Below are 22,412 nucleotides of genomic sequence, written 5' to 3'. Positions count from 1 at the left end.
AAGTATAAGATGACAACATAATGACATGCTAGATATTCAATCTGGCGATTAAAAATGAAATACATGTGTCAGTTTAAATCGTCTTTTTTGTCTGATTACAGTCTGTGGTGGCGTACTTTAACAAGCATGCTGGTAAATCAAGGGAAGAGGCCAAACTGTTCTTTCTGAAGATAATCTACAAATGGCAGACCTTTGGCTCCGCCTTCTTTGAGGTCAAGGTAAACACACCTGAGCTTGTCACTTCCTGTCTGAAGCTCTCTCTGGGTGCTTCTCGGGTCTTAGTTGTCTTCTCGTTTCCCTCACTTGCTTCTTTTTCTCTCACACAGTTTTCACGACATCTGTCTTGTGTAACAAATAGAACAATGAACCTGTGATGCACCGAGAGACGCCTCACTTTTTATGCTCATGTTCACAGGGAGCTGTTGAACTTACCAACTGTATTTATTCTGCGTTGTTGTGAGCTTTTCTGTTGGCAGTATTCAAGAGAAATCAGTCAAAAAAAAACAATGCTCCTCTTTCTGAACCCTCCAGTTACAGAGGTCAGAGTCGGTGTAGATTGAGCAGACTGGATGTTTCACGTTTAGAGAGAGGTGCAGGAAAAATATGATTAGTCAAACAAGAAGTCTTTGCTCCTGTGTCTGTATCTCAAACAGAAATATTTGCAGAAAAGCATTACTGCTGTACACACATTCATCTGTCTTTTGTTTTCAGCAAACCACAGAGCCCAACTTCCCAGAGATCCTGCTGATCGCCATCAACAAGAACGGAGTCAGTCTCATCGACCCGAAGACAAAGGTTTGTGTTCGTATGTTGAAGGATTTATTTGAAAGCTGCGTTTGGACTTTGCTGCTGGATGATGACAAACACATTGGTGCAAAGAGCATGTTACCCTGTGCTGCCATGTCCCATTAATGCTACTTGCATTAACTGTTTAAGAAGGCATTGCAGGCCCTGAGCGTGATTGACACTTACCCCTCTCTGTGTATTCGGGCAGGACGTCCTGACCACCTACCCCTTCACCAAGATCTCCAACTGGAGCAGTGGGAACACGTACTTCCACATCACGATCGGCAACCTGGTCAGAGGAAGCAAACTGCTGTGTGAGACCTCACTGGTGGGCGGCAGCAACTCACACACTCACTAAATTTTCAAAATAATTAAATAATTAAATAATGACTGACTCTAATGTGATAATCGGATGCATACTTGTCTTGTATGACACATGATAAATTTAGTATGATGTAAATTTCCACATCATTAATTTCATCCGTGCAAAAGTCATATTCACTACTCTGCTGAAGTGTGTAGTTTTATCATCCATCATGAAAAACATCACAGTGGTGTGACATGGCTGTGTGACTGATGTGCTGTTGAAATATACATGAAAGAAAATGTATCAACTAAATATCAAACATCGTCACAGGACAGCTGATCTTAGAGACATTTGAAGAGCTGATGAGAACTTTTTACTGTTTTTTAAACTAAATGTTAAAATAATCAGATTACATGACATGCAACTACAATAAAGAATCAAAAGCTTAAAAAAACAAAAATGATTTACCTGTGTGTGTGTGTGTGTGTGCAGGGCTACAAGATGGACGACCTGCTGACCTCTTACATCAGCCAGATGCTGACCACCATGAACAAGCAGCGCTCCGGGCGGGGCATCAGCAAGTAAACTTCTTACTGGCAGGAGGCCACTGAGCTCATCCGACACTTGCGCCCCATCGGCCAGCCCTGCAGCTGGGGACGGACCTTTGCCAACCAGCTGTGGTGGATGAGTCGCAGTCCTTCTGCTACCTCGGAGGGGTCGAAGCTCACCGGGGAGAGTTCAGTTGCCAGCAGTGACGACCCCGGCGAAGGCCCCAGCAGCTCATGTCATTACAGCTACAACTTGTATGAGGATGAGGATGAGCCGTCCAGTGAAGATGACTACCTCTGACACGTCCAAACTCTCCGTCCAACAGGTCGGTCTTCCTGGTATGGTACTGCTCGTACAGAAAAACAATGTTCGGTTAGTGTTCCTAAGAATAGTGTAAATATAAATAACTCATTGTTGGCCTTATTGTCCCTCCTGGTTTTGCATCAATCTTTGACTGATGATGAATGATTGTAAAAAAAAAAAAAGTTATTTATTCTTTACAAAGGGTCTTAGAAAGTCTTTTAATTTGATGAACACTGCATGTAAAACAGAAATGATCACACATTACCAGACTAATATTCAGGTGCAAGCACAGTTTAAGTCTTTACAGAAAGAAAACATGTTTGACCTTCTCTCCATCACCAGGCTCAGGCTGGATGTTTTTGTAGGACCTGAAAGTATCAAAGTTTTTATCTATCCAACATTATTGTGTTTGTATTGAGCATTAGAGCATCACAGCAGCTTTAGTGAAGCTGTAAAGGTTCTTTATTACTGCATCTTGAAATACTGACAAAGTCAAATGTTGTTGAGTTGTTCTTTCTTGTTTGGCTTTAGAAAAACACGTATCTGTTTCTCTGGCCTTGGAACCAAACAGCGAACAGTGAAGTGTTGTTAAAGGACCTGATCTAATTTATTTAAAACTCTATTATTGTTGTGTGACACACTACAAACAGACAGAGGTCTGCTGTTTCTGTTTTTTTAATTCACAGTTTATGTTTACACCTCTGTTTTTGTTTAATATTGTAGATTATTGTTTGTGTTTTAGTTTTACATTTTTCGCCTTAATTGTGTCTGTATTTCTATATTACTCAGCATTTATGTGGAGTGCAGCTGTTGTTCTTACGGGAATTTTGTGACATTCCTGTAGTTTGACAAAACTACTACACCTGCATCTCACAGTCTTCATCAGAGGAACAGGTTTGCACATCAACACTACTTAAAGTCAAACTGCTGTCACTCAACAGTCCTGTAGTTTTTTAACTTTTGTTACAGATGTTACTGTCTCATACACACATAAGTTTTCAGATTCAGACTGAATCTACGACTCTTTTTTCCGTCTTTGTGTTAAAAGGGAAATTGACGTTTTTTTTACTACAGTTACTAAAAATTGCAAATCATTACAAATAAAATGACTTCACAAGTAAGATTGGAATTCTAGTGCATTAAAATGAATAGAGGCATTAAATGAGCACATACCTCTACACCCAGGCTGAGATGTAATATAAATGACATTTTTCATCTATATTTTGATCTGCATGAAAAAAACAAAAACATTTGAGATAAGAAATTTAAATGAAATCAAAAATGTACCGGTGATTAGAGATATAAAGAAATCCTTAAAGAAACATTCCTGGATCCTGATTTGGATCTTGGACCATTATGCGAGAAGCTGCTCTGAATAAAACGTTAGTTTTAGAAATGTGCACGGAGCTGTGATGATTATCTGACGCCTTGAAATGGTTATTTCACTGACGCATGATTGTAGTCCTTATTTAACATTCTCATCACTTCAGAGTCTGAGCACTGAATAATCACAGTTCAAGATCATTCTTAAGACTTTTATACATACAGGCCATGTTCTAAGATTTAATTAAAAGTTTCAGAAAAAGGAAGAAGCTCACCTGGGCATGTCGTTTTTTCCCAGAATACTTTGTGTAAAAAGAATAAAATCATACACTCACCCAGTGGCCTCACCTCCAATAAAAAGGTCCATTTAAAAACAGACGACCAGTTTTCTCCCGTCTTAACTTCTGTCTCATTAAATGTCTTTGTAACAAACCCTTCCTCCATTAACCTGCACTGGTTTTGTCTTGAAAGCATGGTGAACAAATGCATTGGTATTTTAACAGTGCCAACCATTCCATTTGATACCTTTAAGTTGTTCACGTGGCTTTGTCTATAACTCATCATCTTGACTTCCTGTAGTGAGTTCATGCTCTGTGTACTGTGTGTTCTCACTTTTGTATAAAACATCAAATAAATTTGTTTTGACTTGAGTGGTAAGTGAATGCAACCTGTTTGTTCGTTAGTCTACTGGTAATTTTAGTAATATATTGGGTATCAGGAGGGTTTTACAGTCGCCTAACATTTTCTGATGGATGTGACTCAAAGCTCGGTCATGATGTGATCTTTGCAGTCTGAAATAATGTTAGTTAGCACTAGTTCTGGTTCTGCATGTTCTAGGCGTATGTAACAAGACAGAAGCTCAGTGGATCCAACTTCACTTTCAAGAGTTGATAAGGGTCTGTTCACTTCAGGCGTACGAAACTTTAAATGTGATGGAGAACCTCCACAGACAGAGCTACCAACAACCAAACCTTATTTCTAATGTTTTAATACTAGATGACAGAAGCATTTACAACAAGAGAAAAGTTACAGTAAAAAAAAAAAGAAAAAGCAAAAATTTGGAACGCTTTATAAAATGAAATAAAATGAAATAAAATAGCTGTTCAGTACAGCACACTGTAAAATACTACAAAAAAATAACCATTTGAAAGAATGGCATCTGGACTATAATACCAATATAACACTTTGATTATATCTTAGGTTATTTTTCCTCAGTACCAAGTACTGCAGTGCATTATTCAAAGACTTTTGATTTCAATGTGATTTTCGAATTCAGAAGATCTGATTTTAAGAGATCCAATATTTTATGTCTCACATTTCAGCAGGCAGCTCCTCACTTCTTTTTTGTCACATTTAGACAAAAAAAAGACGAGCTTGACAACAGCCAACAGTACCACAGCTTCCAGTCAGGACCGACAGCTTTGACAAAGGAGAGCTCATTTAATAATTCCATTACATGGGCATGTAAAAATAAATAATTATATCTATTCTTGCATCAAGACAGCAAAGCAGGTATGTTGTACTGATGGACTGGATTAGAAAATGAGAATGAGATCATAATAATAATAAAGCCAAGAAAATCTCAGTGAAGGTGGCTGAGTTTGAACACTGAGAAGTCTGTGGGCCAAACAAAACGCATGTTTGATGTTCGTAACATCCATTTCCTCTGAGTATCTCCAAACATCTTTGGAGATTTCTGCGTGCAGAGCAGCATGCAAGGGCCATAACTTAACTGGATGTTTGTCCTAAATATAAAGATTTAAAAGCAAAAACAGAGCCTGAGGTTAAACCTCTGTTTTCAGGATATCTGATGAGTTCGCAAAAAGAGGTTTCTTGCTTAGTTGGGTTGAAGGTACCAACAAAGGTCTGTGCAAAAGTTAAGCCTGTCTTAAAAAACAGTCTGTATTTCCCAAAACTGAAGTCAGGAAAACAGGGCAGCAGTCCAGAGGTCAAAGAGAGAAAAGAATCACCTGGTGTGCGGCTCTGCTGAAAGTTTCGCAGCAGATTGTTTGTTCTTGACCTTGAGACTGCTGCTATTTAACCTGACTGTGTTTTAGGAAACCCCAAAGTTTCCATGGATGTTTGAATATTGTTTCCACCACTGGAAGTCTCTTTACAGACAGTTTGACATTAATAAGGTAGATTTTGTGTGGGGTGGCGGTATCTTTGAGAAAGCATCCATAAAACAAAAGGTGGATAAATCCAGCACATGCAAGCTTTGAAATGTAATGCACTTCCAAAGGAAATTCAATGTACTTCTGTTAACGGACTCACTCACCTAAAATGAACGGTCTTATAGTGATAAACATATTCAATAGAATAAATATGGCTGTGCAGTGATCAATAACTGTAGCTTAGCCTACCCAACAGATCAGCTACTATATTCTCAACAGGAACACAAATACACTTAAACTAAGTGCTAACCACTTATTCATATTACAATACAATACAGTACATTAAGTTGCTTTGTTGCACTTGCAGTCTTAAGACAGTCATGTGACTCTGCACTGTGATGACTCAACTGTGAAATGCAGTGACCACAATCTCAATCAGCAACCACGAGGTCTTGTGTTGCCGCCTAACATTCATCTGCCTTCAAACGCGCTTCAGCACCACCTCAGTCCGATGGACGACAGCCGACTGAACGGTGGTACAGGACACACAAAGACCAACAGCCAAAATCCAAACAAGCTCTTAACTTAATATGTTCAACATTATCCAAGAATGAGCCAGAATGGGAGATTAAATGCTCAATGAAAGGCAAGTTGGGTAAAATTGTGTCTGCAGGTTAAATTTAACAGAGCCCAATGTGAACCATGTTACATCAATTTCTGGCAATAGAAACCCACATCCAGGGAGATTTGCCAGAAAATATAATATAATGTTTTTTTTCCGATGCAATAATTCCAGTACATTTACTGTGCAGGATGGATAAAAGGATTCTAAAGGATGAAAACAAAGCCATAGTTTTTTTGTTGGTTTGTTTTTTAAATGGCACTTACTGCAGAACATCCTGCTTCGTCTCCAACATCAAGCAAAGGGGCAAAAAAACCCTCAGAAGAACAAGGCCCCTAACATCACACCTGAAAACTGAGACAAGACACTCTGGATCCCAGATCCAAAATCAGTTGAAGTTGGGACAACATTGCACAGATGGACTATATGGTCATTCTTCCAGAAAATACTCTGTGTGTACATTTGAGAAGAAAGCATATTAACTGCCTCATAAAAAGAGCACATGGTCTGGTTTCTCAAAAGCATCTTCGTCTTTATTTAGAGCAGCTGATTCTACATTTGGCACAAATGTGCAGCCAAACTGACGAGCCAAAACTCCCAGCCAGAGCGTTCCTCATATGCTTTTGAGAAACATGGCCTCACTTGATAATACATTCACTTTAGTACAAAACAAAAATAGTAACTAACATCTACCCTCAAACCTCAGGTTTACATTCATTCTGTCAGTCCAACAACTCACAGACACACACAGAGATTAAAATCTTAAGACATGGTTTAAGGTTTGGTCTAATGCACCTGATATCTGTACAGCTGAAAATGAAAAAGTATAGCTCCTGCAGAAGTCCAGATTCATCATCGTCCATCATCTCCTGCTCTGAAGTTTCACGGTTCACTCTGCTGTTCTTCCTTTGACAGACATTTGGTTTTTATCAACTAGAAACACGAGACGGAAAGAGTGAAGCAGGCTGTATGATTACAGCAGTAAATATTCTTTGTTTTCTTGTTTAGTTTCTTTAATGTCTTGCGTTGTGGAGCTCAGCTGGTGGTGTTGAATGATGAGCGATGTTCTCAAGCATGTCAGCTAGCTCTGGGCTAGTGTCTAACTGTCCTCAGTGCCCAGGCATTTTAATGGCATGTATGAGATTACAGTATGGAAATGAACACTGATGCTCCTGGGCTCGTGTCCAGAGTCTCTCTGCTCCGGTCCTGATGGCACATCAGTGGATGAGGTCTGGGTCAGCAGTTTGGCTCCTGCAGGCAGTCGGCCCGCAGACTGAGAGGATGAGACAGGAAGTGGAGAAAGACAAGAGAGTCTGCGGTCTCGTATGTTACCTCAACATGTTTCTGCTGTCTGTCTGTGGTTACAGAAATCTGCTCACTTTTCTTCTGTTGTTTTGAAATATTATTTGCCATCCTAAAAACATATTTTCAATCAGCCTGTGATGTGATGGCGTCCTACACGGATACACAATTTTCTATTTCACATGATTTCTGCAAACTGTCACTGTATTGTTTGTTTACTGCATGTGGCAGTAAGAATGGTCACATTTGATTGTTGAGAACTACTTGATTTGAAACCAAAGTACTTTCTCTCTCTCTCTCTCTGCTCTCTGTCTCTCCCCCGTCACTCCTCCGTGATGGTGGGCAGGTGAGGGGTACTGGGTGAACTGGGCGTGCTCCGTAGGTCAGGTCGGACGTTGACGCTGGAGATTGACCACACATCACTCAGCTCTGCAAAAGGGGGCAAAGATCAAACAGCTTAGAGTTTCTACCTTTACGTGTCGAGGAGCATTGTGGGTACAACAGAGGCCATACTGGAAGAGAGGGCTTGGGGCAAGGGTGCATGAGAAACATACACGAGTGGGAGGAAGGTGTAAATACAGACAGGTAGACAAGCACAGATAACGTGAGCATGAAAATAACTAGGTGTGAGACAGCCATGCATACTGTAGTTCTCTAATGGAGGTCATTTATGGTTGTTATGAGTCATGGAGCCTCGTACAGCTACACCCATGATAGCTTTATTTTGTCTAATCAGAGAATATATGCATATATAATCTTAACTGACATGTTGAGCAACCCTGTTTAAGATCTGTGTGTCTGTACCACTTTGACTATTGTTATGCTGCTGTTTGCCTCGTGAAGCTTAATCCCCACAGTCATTTAACAAATCTCTCTCTACAGGCTTCATAGAGGGTTAGTGTTTGTTTTCTACAAGAAACACAGAAGCTTGTACAGTTCAAACAGGGTTCAGGTTCATACAAGGTTCCTGAAGGGCTGACATGCAGGGCTGACATGCAGGGGGTCATGGGTTGAAGACCAAGGGGAGGGAGACAAAGGCTCCGGCAGGGGGATCAGAGTGGTGGAGGGGGCTCCAGCGAACACAGATGGCCTCTGAAGAGTCTGACACACACACACACACACACACACACACACACACACACATACAGCAGGAGACGTTAATCATAAAATAATCATAAAATGGTGTCTCTGCTGATCAGGCCACAGCTTGAGCCAAGCTACGTTTATATATGATGATCAGGCCACAGCTTGAGCCAAGCTACGTTTATATATGATGAGATATACCAGGAAGATAACAGGAGAGTATTTCCTAAAATGTAGTAGTGTAGACTCCTACAACAAAATGTCCTTATATTATATCATTTAATTTTGTTCTATTTCTAGTGTATATAGGATCATTTTCATTTTCGTTTTATCTTTATTTAGTATTTTCTTATCCACCTTGTGTGTTGTGAGCTGCTGTAACATGCAAATCTCCCCAGTGTTGATTTTGATAAAATGTTTCAAATGCACAGATAAGTTTGAATATTCAGTTTTAAGAGCGACCTTTGGTTTATTAAAAAAAGAGAACAGAATCAAAAGACCTACAGCTAATAACTGCCACGATGGAGACGAGACATTAGACACAACTGAAATGAAACTAACATGTAAAACTCTCCACAATCATACAGAAACTAAATGTTTTCATACCTGTCCTGAACTTGCTGTACGGTCCATTTTCGTGAGTCTGACGGCTGCCGGACCAGAAGGGTAGGCCTCGCTCTCTCCACCTGTCACACACACACACACACACACACACACACACACACACACACACACAGCAAAGAGAGAGATCAGAACCAGGTGTGTTTCTGTGTTCCCCTATAGTCCCACTATAACTGCTTTGATGTGTACACTGAGCATCACGAAGGTGTGTGTGTTAGTGTGAGAGGGGGTCCAGGTGAAGGTTGACTAAAGCCCAGGTATAAAAGGGAAAGAGACGGGTTTGATGATGAAAGAGACGATGCTGAACAACAACTAAAGTAAAAGATAAAACATCCTGAAAAATATATTCTGCCCTTTGTGGGGAAAGGCCTCATCTGGCTGACAGGAGGGGATGAACCTCGCTGACACAGTCTCACTCTCACTCATATCCTCAGTCTGAGGGTCAGATTATGCTTAGACAGAACCAGACTGTACGAGTCATCCCACCATGTGCAAGAGTGGGTTTAGTTCTGAACGGTCACACTTTATGGTAGAGTAAAAACTGCCTGTCATAGAGGCGAGACATTATAAAGATAAAGATACATGTACATTTTCAAACAGTCTCTTGAGGAAGGCACGTGTAGTGTGGCACCAGTTTGCACACACGAAAAGAGAAAATGAGCTTTTCCTCACCTCTACAGATCGGACCTGTCACTAAGCTGAGCTGCCACAGTGTCTCTGCAATTCAGCTTGCAAGACAAATATTATAACTGATATAATTCATGGCCAATACAACATAAATGAAGACCACGTGGAAAAATAAACCAGCTTCTCTCAGGTAGCATTTCTGTACTGTCTTGTCTTTCTCTAATCATCTTTCACTCACACACTTTCTCATCTTTCAATACTTTCCTCTCTTCACATCAAATGGCCACAGTGACATCTCCGATTACATATTAATAAGAAAACCTCATCAGCAGCGAAGATGACTCAACCCTGCACAGCTTCACCACCCCAACACCAGATGTTACAATTAGCAGGGGAGGATAATTAGGAGAGCCGTGTGTGTGTGTGTGTGTGTGTGTGTGTGTGTGTGTGTGTACCCACCAATGGAATATGAATACTGCAATGATGAGGAAGGCAGACACAGCATCAGTCAGAATCCACATCAAACTATATTCCTCTGGAGTCTGGAGACAGAGACAGAGAGGGTTGATTACATTTGCTGAAACAGAAGCTCTTCAGATGTGTTCGGAGTGTGGACGTGGATCTCATTACATCCTTTGGTGACCATAAAGTATCAGGCTTGGACTGCAATCAAACTCATTTGAATTTACACAGACATGTAAGCGATGGGAGATGTTTATGTAACCAAAAGTCACAGGCTCGATCATCAAACACCCACAGTACCTGCTGAAGAGATTTTCAGACCGACGCACAATGTCCTATTGTGATCACAGTGGATACGAGTAAATCCTGCTCACAGTCCAAAGACGATGGTTTACACTCCACAATTTGGACACCGGTAAAATAGAGCTTGTAGCACATGATGATGATCTCAGGCTTATTATGATCTGAAGAGCATTCTCAGTCTGACAAGTGCATGGTAAATATTTTTATATTTTATTTTCATGACTCTCAGGGTTATCCAGCAAAAGTGGTGCTACAGTACACCTTTTATAAAGTTTAGGTTTAAAAGTTTCAACCTCCTTTGATCATGTTGAACATTACAAACGTTTAAGAAATATGATGTGAACTTTATTCAGGACAGCGGGAATCATAACATCCGAATGAATTCTGCTCACCATGAGGAAAAGCGGCTTGTTGATGTTGGACAGGATGTGGATGGAGTTGGTGGTTACGGACTGAGCTCCAGCACACCAGGCCAGAGTGTAGAGCCACGGCTGGCTGATCACATACAGGTTAGTACTGATGTTCTCTGACTGGTACTTACTGTAGAGAGAGAGAAGATCATTTTGTTACTACTTTGTTTTAAAGATCCAGGAGGAGTCTCCTTAATCACCTGGTCCTGAGAGCCAGCGAGTCCTCACCCTGTACAATTACAAAAACATGTAACATCCCACCCAACTAAATTATACACCGTCAAAAACAACACCTTAACTCTTTTTCTCCCATGTCTGACCACCATAGCTGATAAAAAAGATGAAGAACACAGTGATGTACACACTCAGACCTCGCTGGCTTTATTCTCACTGTGATCTGCAAGCCAGAGACGGAGCATTAGCTCAATGAGAGCAGAAAATTTACTGACCTAGAAAGCTAGAATCATATGTCCAGAAATCACCACAAAAACTAGGGTAACCTTCCCATCTTGTATGTATTCGCCTCACCCTCATCCTTCATTCACCTCTGCTCCACCTTCTCCTGTTTATAAATCTGCTAAAGGATGTGATGTAGCATCGGCAATGATGTAGCAACATTCTTGCCAACAAAGCTTATTTGATTTGAACTGACTTCAGAGAAAGGAGAGCCAAGATTAAGGATTAATACAAAATGAAGAGAGGAGTAGAAGGTGGTGGGAAGACAAGAGAAGAGGAGGAAAGAAGACATGAAAGATGAAAGGGAGGGAGCGAGTGTGGTGTAATTTATCACAATGGTACACACACACACACACACACACACACACTGAATGTGAGTCAGGATGAAAGTGTCCTTTGAAAGTCTAATGATCATCTAGTAAACAGACTGAGACAGAAAAACAGACGGAGGATGAGAGAACAGAGAGAAATTATTCTAATCATCACACTGAGGGTCAGTTCAAAACAGTTAAATTATAAAGTTGTTGAAACACGACCAGTTCCATCTAGTCTTATTTCTGATAACAACATTTTTCAGGGGAAAGGAGTGAGAAACACAAACCAGAGCCAGTGAAATCAACGCACACATTTTACTGTAGCTACTGCATTTTGTTGTTTTTAATCTCCATCAATCCTTTTTTACTGACTGCTAATGCTGTCAACAGCTGAGCATAAATATGAACATGTAAGACATGCATCAATAAATTAGACTCATGCACATTCAGTCACTGTGGTCACAGGAACAGTCCTGGTAGGATGCATGGTAAAGTAAACCAATGAAACATTAAATATATAGTGTCTCCATGCATTTAAAGCAGACTCAAAAATATATTTCTTTCTTTATTAGGCCAGTAGAAAATATATACTAGTAATTTTATTTTATTTTTGAAATATTTTGCTAATGCAAACCAAACTGTTCCTTCTGCTGCAGCTTCACATTCAAAGCATTTAACTAACAAAACACCAGCTGACTTTTATTATGAAGTAGTTACATGAAAAGTTATATGTTTGTCAGTGACATTGACTTCTGTTGTTTACCAAACAAGACAGCAGTCATTATTGCAGGGAGTAATGAATCAAGAATGAGCAGCCACAGTGAGCTGCACCTCCATCTTCTCAGATGTTCACAAACTGCCTGAGCAGAATAAAATCAGATCCAAACAGAATGACAGAAGAAGGCCAATTATTGCCGCACTTTAAATTAAAATGACAATCGTTTGGGTTTTTTTCTACCCCCAGGATTTCTTGCCAATCAAGACTGCAGTTTTAGAATAACAGATTTAAATAATCAGGCCACTGATTTTTCCACAGCAGATGTCTGAGAGCATTTTCTAGTTAACTGTCTAATTATCATTAACATGTCTGTTCACACTGATAAAACCAACAGTTATTGAACAACAACAGGCTGTTTAGTCCTAAATAAATAGATTTTTAAAAGTAGTAGATGGTGCTTTAGATTTCATTCTTATCATTGTAAGGTTTTACCACACTCTTTCTCTTAATCAGAAAACTGATGTCTTTGAGACAACTGTTACATGATTCATCCAACCAGGCTGATGACAAATACAGTGCCATCAAAGCTGATATTTCCATGTTTCAGATTACAGTGAAGATGATTCAACAACACCAGGGGGGGGAAACTATTTCAGTGTTAAAAACCGTCAGTGTTTGAGTCACTCGAGCATCTTTCAAGTCCTTTTATTTCCAGATTGTTCTCCCACAGCTTCTGTTTGTGTACAGGTACCTCCCACACATTTCTCTTGTACTACTTATAAGCCTCTCGTAGCCTCTTCTCTTCTGAAGCACCTCCTCTCATTTAAATTCCCATCTCCAACCTGTCTGTACCTCCTCACCTCTTTCTCCTCTCATATCACTCCAACCCATTCTCTCCTCTACCAAGGTTTTCCTTTCCTTTCTCTCTCTCTCTCCCGCCATGAACTTCTCACCCACCTACTCTTTACCCTTCTCCCTCTCCTTTCTCCTTCCCTTTCCTCTTGTCACTTCCCTGAGGCTGTTCGACAAGCAACAGGATGAAGTCACAGAGGACACGGTGGCCATCTGTAGCTTGAGTTACATAACTTGACACATGCACACACACAAACAGAAGAGACAGATTCAAATGTCATGTTTCTGTCAGGTGATTTATGGAAGACGGACGTGAGTGCTTGAATGCACTGTATGTTTATATTTAGGGACCATTTATTTTATGCATTTAGTCAAATGTACCAGGCATCTTTTGGAAATGCAGATGAATGCAAATATCTCAGTGTAAACAGAAAATACCTTTTGAAATACAAACATGCTGCAAATTCAGCTTTAGCATTTCATACTTTTCTCTGGTGCATGATTAGGAGCACATCTGTATCGTCTCCTTATTTCTTCTTTCTCTTTCTATTAGTGGAAGCGTTTCTGAGTGGTGTTCATTGCAGGAGGACTTTGTTTCCTGTACACTGTGGTGATCAGTGTCTTCTTACAGCAAGACAAACATATTGTGACTTCTGTGTGACGTTCTGAAATGTTCAAATCTGTCAATAATGATCTTTACAGTTAAACGTATTCACTGCAAATGGTGCATCGTCGTTACATTAATGCAGCAATTCATTAGATTTGGTTTATATACATTGTTGTTGTGTGCGTGTGTGTGTGTACCTGATCTGCTGTTGTGACATGGTGCTGTAGTGCAGGTTCAGTCTGGTAATGTGGCTGTCTGTCAGTTCCTGAATAGAAGCCTTTTCTCCAGATGTCTGTTGCAGCTTTGGGTCCACAGCCTGGACCAGCTCCCTGTCCTCAGATGGCAGCCACAGCACCTACACACACACACACACACACACACACACACACACAGGTACAAAACATCGTCACCACTTGGAACAATCATAACAGGGAAAAACTATTTGAAGATATTAAAAATTCAGAGATGTCTCGAGACACTGGAGACGATCTTAGTGGACATTATTGTGAATAACTGATACAATGTTTTTAGAGATTTTCACTGGGTATCATCCAAATTATACAACAAACCAACCCACAAATACAGTATATTGTATAATAAATTACTGTGTCAACTTCCATCTGGACCTGGAATTAAAAATATTTTATACTCTGCCCTGTACAGTTACCTGTGAGGAGTTGATGTGGGCCTGCACCACCTGCAGAGTGGTGTTGATGTATGTCTGACTGTAGGGATGTCCATACGGTGGCCTGCGCAGGTCAAACAGCACCAGTCTGCCGCTACGGGCTGCTAACTCCAGGAACTGGGCCAGTGAGGGAATAGACTGGTTCTGGGCCTGGAAGCAGTCGGCCTCAGACAGGGTCGACACAGTACCAAACGGATCCCTCTGTAAGAGAGTGTGTGTGTTTAGTCATTCTGACACTTCACTAAAAATCATCTGTGTGTGTGTGTGTGTGTATGTGTTAGTCTCACCGATAAGAACCAGTTGCCAGCATTCAGCAGCTGTAGCTCGGCCCAGGTGAACATGGAGGCATCCAGGTGTGTCCGATTTGGGAAAAGCTCTGCAACGTTAGTGGTTCTCCTCAGGGTGGAGTCATGCATCAGGAAGGGAACGCCATCATAACTGCAGAGCGAGATGGTAATATTAAGAGTGAGGAATCATGATGTAAGCAAGGCAAAGTGGTGAAGTGAAGATGAATGAAAGGTGAGGAGAGGAAATGAGTGGAGGGGAAGAGAGAACGACTGAAGTCACCGATAAGAATTTATTCTCCAAAGCTCTGCTCAAAACACCAGCAATCAAATTAAGTAAGCAATCTCAGTGAGCCCATCATCTTAATTAATCACATGAGTGATCAGTTATGCACATGCCCATAAACACACACACACACACACACACACACACACACACACTGCCTCAAAAAGCCCCTGACAGTTTAATTACACAGAACTGCCTAGTCCACAATCATTCATGCAGACCACACACACACACAGGAACTACTAGACTCACTCGGGTCAGCACCACCATGGGATTAATCTAACCGTTCTCCAGCCGTGGGCTAATGATCTGATCTGTACAATCAGCATCAGTCCACTGTTGACCGCCTGCTCCACTGAGGACATGTGATCTGTCGTGTTATTGTTAATGATTTAATAATTTCCCTTTTGGTGAAACATAATTGGTCTCCCTTGTAACAATTGTGATGGTACATTTTAATAATTGGATCAATTAATCAGGCAGCTGTTAATCAACGTTCATTCCTGGGTGGCAGAATTAAACAGTAATCTGAGTTTGACTCCACGTGTGAACCATGTTTTTAACGTGTTGCTTAACAGGGACACACAATATATTTCATGGTCTTTACAACAAAGTAATCATATAAAGGCTTTTTGTTGCAAGTGGCCATGAAATGAATCACAATAAACCTTTTAATGAAGTAGATGATACCATTTCTATACTTCAGATGGTTCTTACTTTTATTTAAAAGGCGTCCTGTGGAGTTTTCATGTTTCTCACCAAAACAAGATGCAAATAAAATATCTGCTCAGCAAAACACCTTTAAGTTATCAGATATATTTAGTGTTTGTTTCTTATTTTTCTTCTCACGTCCCACAAAAAACAAGAAATGATATGGAAACAAAAGCAGTTACATATACAAGACCAGAAAAGATGCATGACAGATGCACAGATAAAGTGTAGAAGATGCACATTATATATTTATTCACTATTTTTCAGACAAGAATACATACAGACACATATAGGTGAGAGTCCTATATACCTGATGGTGACGTCAGTCTCCAGTCCTTCTCCTCCTGCTTCCACGGCCTTCTCGAATGACATCACAGTATTCTCTGGAGCCAGCTACACACACACACATACACAAAGTCACAAAAATACACACTATATCCACATCGCCAGATCTCAACAGATCTCTGATGATGATTAAAATATGATCATAACCAACAAACTAAAACAGAATTAAGACAGATCCAGCTGTCACGGGTCTTACCATCGGAGCTCCTCTATGTCCGATGAGTGTTGGAGCAGGTCCCAGCGTTCCTGCCTCTTTAATGCAGGGTGAGTACATTCCCAGAGGGACCAGGTAGAGAAAGAACAGCACGGACAGGTAGAGACCCAGGACAGCCACCTGACGCACTGAAGATCACAGAGACACGTGCATTGAATTTAAAACAGATACTGTTATTTAATCTTTAAATACAAGAAGAATATTTGTTGTGGACAAATACACTTGCAGTATACTGTGCCATGCACACACAAACAAATCCAAAAACCATAAACCTTTGAACCTCTAAATATGGCTCAGTTAAGGGTTATAGGAGTGCGCTGGTGTAGGAATTGGAACTTAATCAGGATTATATACAGTAAATCTTTCCTGATAGGATCAGCATGGTGGTCTGGTGCTGAACAGCAGCCATGGCAACAAGCAGAATGAAGATCGTCTGGTTAGGAGGCAAATCCTGCTGGGAAACTGACCAAACTGGATATTATATAGGAGTATGTTGAGCTAAATTATTAGAGATTTGTTCAAACATACGACTGGAAACATGATGAAATGTTTTTGGTTTATTCAGATAACCAGATTTTAAAATATCTTAACTCCAAGCAGAAGCTATGTTTCTGCCCTTCACCTGAAACCACACCCAGCAGTGATGCCATGGCATCAAAAAAAATGAACTCGTCCCGTTCACATGTAACATGCAGGCTCGGTGGGGCTGTTCATCTCAATACAATAGAACATCCTGTGCTTTGGCAAGTCTCTCTCCCCTTTATCTCCTGCCAGGAGAGACCCCCCAACATGACTCAGCATCACTCTACCCGCTGAATCACCATGGCAACCGGGGACAGTACCCATGGAGACCAAAGAAAGAAGAAAGCCGCAGAGAGACACAGAGGTCAAAGACATTCAGTGGAGAGGAAAAAGCCGTCAGACATAATGCAAGACAGCCGGAGTGACCCAGAGAAAAGTAACAAGAAGCAGACAGGACGTCAGGACGTCAGAGTGATGGAGAGACAAAAAAAAAGAGTGAATGAAAGAAGGAGGAAGCATCAGAGAGACAAAGATAAGAGAGTAATATTGAGTAGAAAAATAAACATTGATTTTCTGTTAAGAGGAAATGGAGACAGAAAGAAGGGTGGCAGGGAGGTCGACAGCTGTGTAATCCATGCCAGGCTTGTGTGTCTCATTTCTGAGGGGTATGCTTGATTTTAGAATGCTTTTATTCCTGGCGAGTGGATACTACTACTAAGTAGTAAGGCATTTAGAGCCGAACCCTTGACTGTCTGCCAGGAACCAGCCAATATGTCATTTCAACGAGGTGCTTCCGCCCTTTCATCCCTCCAGTCACTGCGGTTACGTCAATGAGAGGTTGTTGTGTTTGTCACTAGAAGTCTATTCTTGTCTCTCGTTCTCTGTAACATTCCCAAACATCAAGATAGATCAAGATAGATCCACAACTACTGCGAGTAGACATTCTTAAAGAGAGCTACCACTGTTCACAAACATGAATACTCATCAGCTCGCTCACCTTTTTTGTTCATGCGGAAGAAGTGCAACGCTATTGGCCAAGAGAGAATCGCCATAAGTGCGACTGCAGCCACATGGAGGAAAGGTGCTGTCACCTGAAGATAGAAAGAGGAAGAGAAAGTCAATGGATCGGCCAAAATGTCATTTCACTCAAACATAAAGCACACATGACAGCAAACATAATAAAAATAGCAACAGTCAGGACTGACTAACCTGCAGGGAGAGAAGGAGAGTCTTCCATTCTTTGCTCCAGAGATCAGAAAGAATGGCGGTGGCTGTGACGGAGAACGCCAAAGTCACCACGATGCCAGTCTGACAAAAACACAGGAAGATGAGGAAACACAACCTATGACAACTTATAAGAAGAGGGAGCACACAAATACAAATGTATTTATTGTGTGTGTGTAATAAATACCTTGTGGCTCCAGTGAAGGTACAGCCTCTGACCTTCAGAAAGCAGACACACTGCCAGCACCTGAACAATGTAATAAAAAATGTATTAAATATTGTTAGCACATCAGTTTAGAGCTGTTCAGAACCAACATGGTTTCTATTCAACTTCAGCACCTGAACATAGTTAACACAACTGTCATGCCTTACATGATATTTGTTATGTTGTTTACAAATGTTGTTGATTATATATTAGATTTTACTGGATATTTAATTGTACAAGTGCTTAAACTAGACATGTTGAACGTGATCAGTGTGCATACCAAGAGAAGGGCGATGTATGTGAAGAGAGAAGCAGCAACAACCAGCAGGACCAGAGACCAGGGAAACCAGAACCCCAGAGTCCCAAAGTTAAACCTACAGAGGCAAAAAAAAGAAGAAAAACTATCACATACAGACTGCTACATGCTGTGTGTGTGTGTGTGTGTGTGTGTGTGTGTGTGTGTGTGTGTGTGTGTGTGTGTGTGTGACCCACCAGTCAAAGTCGTCGTAGTCGTTCTGAGCTTCACTCCAGAAGTAGAGGAATAAAAAACTCAGGAAGAAGGTGAGGATCAGGAGGCCAAAACTGCCACACTCCACCTGTAACACACATTATTATCTGGATGACTGCTGAATATCTGATGTGAACGTTGATCAAATGTTTTTGTTTTTCATAAAAAGATGAATCTTAGCATGTATGTATGATGGTTTAAAGTGAAAATAACATTTCCAGTATGATGAGGATTTATAAAGAGCAACTCCCTGCTGCTACACAAGCTGGCAAAAGGAAGTCAATCATATTAGTGAGTGCATATGGAAGCAGTATATTTTGATGAGCTGACACAGTGTGTATATATGTGCTGATATTTTTTCAGAGAAAAGCAGTAACTGACTGTTGGAGTCAGCAGGCTGGATGGAGGAAAACTGGCTGGGGAATCAATAGTCTCTGCACGCTCAGCAACCATACCAAACTCAACTTACTGTGTGTGTGTGTGTGTGTGTGTGTGTGTGTGTGTGTGTGTGTGTTTACCTTGCTGCAGCAGCACTCTCCTGGCTGCGCCCGGGCTCTTTGGTATCGTCTCCATTGGCAACCGTAGAGGCCGGCCAAGCAGGAGACAAATGGCTGGTGCTCATACCTGGTAAGTAAATATCAGTTACTGGAGCAGAGCATTCAGACACTGAACTAAATAAACTGAAACATTAAAACATATTGAAACCACAGACTTGAAATTTTGAAAGATATTCATATTATTACCTGTCACCACCTACATTGTGGTGAAACTGAGCAACCTTTGGTGTGAAATGTTTGTTCTATTTCAGATCTGGTTCCCTGATGCATTTACCGACAAATCTCATATCAAACCTTTTAGCAGCTTCTAAGTTTGTGTGGTTGGGTGTGCAGGCTGAAATGTGCTTTGTCATTCAACAAGACCAAGAAAGTGAAGATGCTTCTTTACTGAAACCAAGCTCATGTCACTTTAACCTTTCACATCATGCCATTAATAAAAGTTTTAAATCAACCAAGCAGCAGCCAATAAAATGAACACATCTCAGTTGAGACTTTGAGGTTTTTACATCAGATATGTTGGAATGTGAAACTGATTTTAATAATAAATCTGAAAGAGTTTGATATTGGATTTGATAGTGGATTCAAATTTAATGAAATGCTACCAAACCTCAACTCCGCCACTGTGTTTAACCAGCATACAGTAATCATACCAATTTCTCACAAAAATGAGAAAATAGCCTCTTTAGATGATGCATGCAGGCTATCTCTGTACAGAACGAAACACCGTGACTCATCCTTCTGTGCAGACGGACAGTAGGCTGTCGTACATCAGAACAAGCAGTTCTCCACAAAGAGTACACAGCAAAGTTTGTGGATCGTCCTGAGTAAGCAGGACATTGTTTAGCTGGGTTTTTGTTTTTGCAATGTTGATTTTCTGCTTTGAAATAAATAAAATTACATTTAGCTGTATTGTTTTAAGATGCTGGCAGAAGATCTCAAAACGTCAACAGCTCAAACTATTTGCAAAGCTAGACAGCACTGGTTCTGGAAAGAAGCAGTATTTTGTGACAGAGGCTCATTTCATTACTATTAATTACCATTTTAAAAAGGTCCAGTGTGTCAGATTTAGCGGCTCTATTTACAGATTATGACAGATATTCTTAACTATGTTTTCATTTGAGTATAATCACCTGAAAATAAGAATCTTTGTGTTTTCGTTACCTTAGAATGAGACTTTTATATCTACAGACACCACAGGTCATGAGGTTCACCATGTTTCCACAGCAGCCCAGAACAGACAAACTAAACGCTGGCTCTAGATCAGGACTTTAGTATTTTTACACGTTTTGCCGTCTCCTTAGTTTCTCCTACATGCTAAGGAGAGGGTGAGGTGAGGTGAAGGGGTTGCAGTCAGCAACTTCACTGCAGGATGCCACTAAATCCTACACAGTGGACCTTTAACTATCAGTGACTGATATGAGTGCTGGCTTCAAATGCATATACAGTATATATATATACGACTGATGACTGCTACCCATCTCCATAGTTACTGCAACGGTTTGCACAGCGACCAATAATGTAATCAGAATACATCTTAAAAGGCATTGAATCAGAAGTGTCATCACTGACTAGTGGTGATGGTGATGTGTGTTTTTCTCTACCTTTGCAGCAGCTGCCGCCGCACCACCTTTAGCTTCCCCAGCTTCAGTCTGGTCACGGGCAAACACTCACCCACAGCCCGGCATCACAGAGAGAGAGAAAGAGTGAGAGAGAGGAGGAGGAAGAGGATGATGAAGGAACAGGAGAAGGAGAGAGAGAGGAGAGAGGGGGAAATGCTGGACTGCTGGCCACCACACCTTCACCTAGGAGGGAGAAATGAAAAAGTTTGAATCAATTTAAAATGTATTTATAGTAAAAGAAAAAAATTAGACTCAGCAGGACTGTGTGTGTCACTGTGTGTGTGTGTGTGTGTGTGTGTGTGTGTGTGTGTGTGTTGCAGTCCTGGTTTTATGCCTGTGGCCTGCTTTAACTAACCCAGCAGATAGATTTACTTTCACAGAAATACACACTGACCTATATCTGATATAACACGTGTCTGCTCAGGTTATTTATGACACACACACACACGGTTAGCTGTCCTTCATGGTGTGTAATTAATTCAATAACTCTATAATTAGACCAGTCATAAGGAAACTTAATGAACCCCAAGTCAGCCGATTATCTAACCAGCTACAAAGTCAGTCGACAGAATCAGTTGAGGAAAAAAGTAATGTTTTAATACTTTGTAATAATTTGTAAAATGAAAATCATTGTGATTAGGGATATTGTCAGGATAAAACAAGCTATTTGAATGACAAAATGGGATTTCCAGACCAAGCAATTACTCGACTTATCGAGATATTTATGACTAATCGATGCTGATGCCGCCTGTGATGGACATCCTACATGATATACTTGGTAAACTATTTAAGTTTGACTTGAGTGGATAATAATGGCCGTGTGTTTTATTGATGACCCCGAAGAAGGAGAAGAGCAACAACAGTGGCAGCAGTGTGTGGTTTAATGATAATTATTACAATAATAGTTACGCAACAGCTCTACATCTACTGTACTGCTCCACTGAACCAAATACCACAGCCACACAGTGCAGCAGTCAATCAGCCAATCTGACCCCTCTGTTGTGGAGAACTTGCTGAAGTCAATGGTCAAAGGTCAGGAGTTCAGAAAGTGTTCAGGAGCCTCTGATGTCTTATGCTGTATTATTTATTGACGCTTGGCCAAGGAGAATTAGAGACACTCTCAAAGTTCATCAGAAGTGCCTGAGTCGGTCTCACATTCTGCCCAACTCATCCTGGTGGATCGACTTTAAACCCCAAGATAACACCACAAATACTACACGGCCAGAATGAGTCACAGAGAATGTCTTTACCCATGGAGGTGTTATTGTCAGCATGTTCTAGTCTGGAGACACAGATGTCTGTTTACGCAGATTGGACCGTCAACAACAAGCTATCTATTATGTCTATGAAGGCAGCAACAGGTCTCTGTGACCCTGGACACCACAGTGTTGAGATAGACTGGCACCTACTGTTCCCAACCAAAGACAAACAACTAATACTGCTGAGGACCTCAAGGCCCACACGGGACCTCGTGTGACCTCAGAAGAGAAAAG

At 40.8% G+C, this 22,412-nt stretch overlaps 2 protein-coding genes across 2 annotated transcripts in view; one reads left to right on the top strand and one right to left on the bottom strand.

The window, feature by feature from the left end:
- myo7aa (myosin VIIAa) overlaps window positions 1–3,918 on the top strand; it is a 32,733-nt gene extending 28,815 nt beyond the window's left edge. The window contains exons 45-48 of the mRNA XM_027280577.1: window positions 102–218; window positions 712–795; window positions 995–1,114; window positions 1,586–3,918. Coding sequence (XP_027136378.1) covers window positions 102–218; window positions 712–795; window positions 995–1,114; window positions 1,586–1,678 — 414 coding nt within the window. The 3' untranslated portion in view covers window positions 1,679–3,918. The remainder of the gene's footprint in view (window positions 1–101; window positions 219–711; window positions 796–994; window positions 1,115–1,585) is intronic.
- A 697-nt stretch (window positions 3,919–4,615) lies between these two features.
- Window positions 4,616–20,984, bottom strand: gdpd4a (glycerophosphodiester phosphodiesterase domain containing 4a; the record flags this gene model as incomplete). Its single annotated transcript, XM_027280578.1, has 16 exons — window positions 4,616–7,735; window positions 8,996–9,075; window positions 10,097–10,179; window positions 10,795–10,942; window positions 13,957–14,114; window positions 14,427–14,645; window positions 14,732–14,882; window positions 16,036–16,118; window positions 16,267–16,412; window positions 17,804–17,897; window positions 18,016–18,114; window positions 18,218–18,277; window positions 18,516–18,609; window positions 18,728–18,831; window positions 19,262–19,367; window positions 20,902–20,984. Coding segments are annotated over 16 exons (1,815 nt in total), but the record flags the coding sequence as incomplete, so codon positions are not given.
- Between the last annotated feature and the right edge of the window lie 1,428 nt (window positions 20,985–22,412).

The sequence above is a fragment of the Larimichthys crocea genome, chromosome VII, assembly GCF_000972845.2.
Source record: "Larimichthys crocea isolate SSNF chromosome VII, L_crocea_2.0, whole genome shotgun sequence".
Taxonomy (NCBI): Eukaryota; Metazoa; Chordata; class Actinopteri; family Sciaenidae; genus Larimichthys; species Larimichthys crocea.
This window is presented reverse-complemented; position numbering and strand designations above follow the sequence as displayed.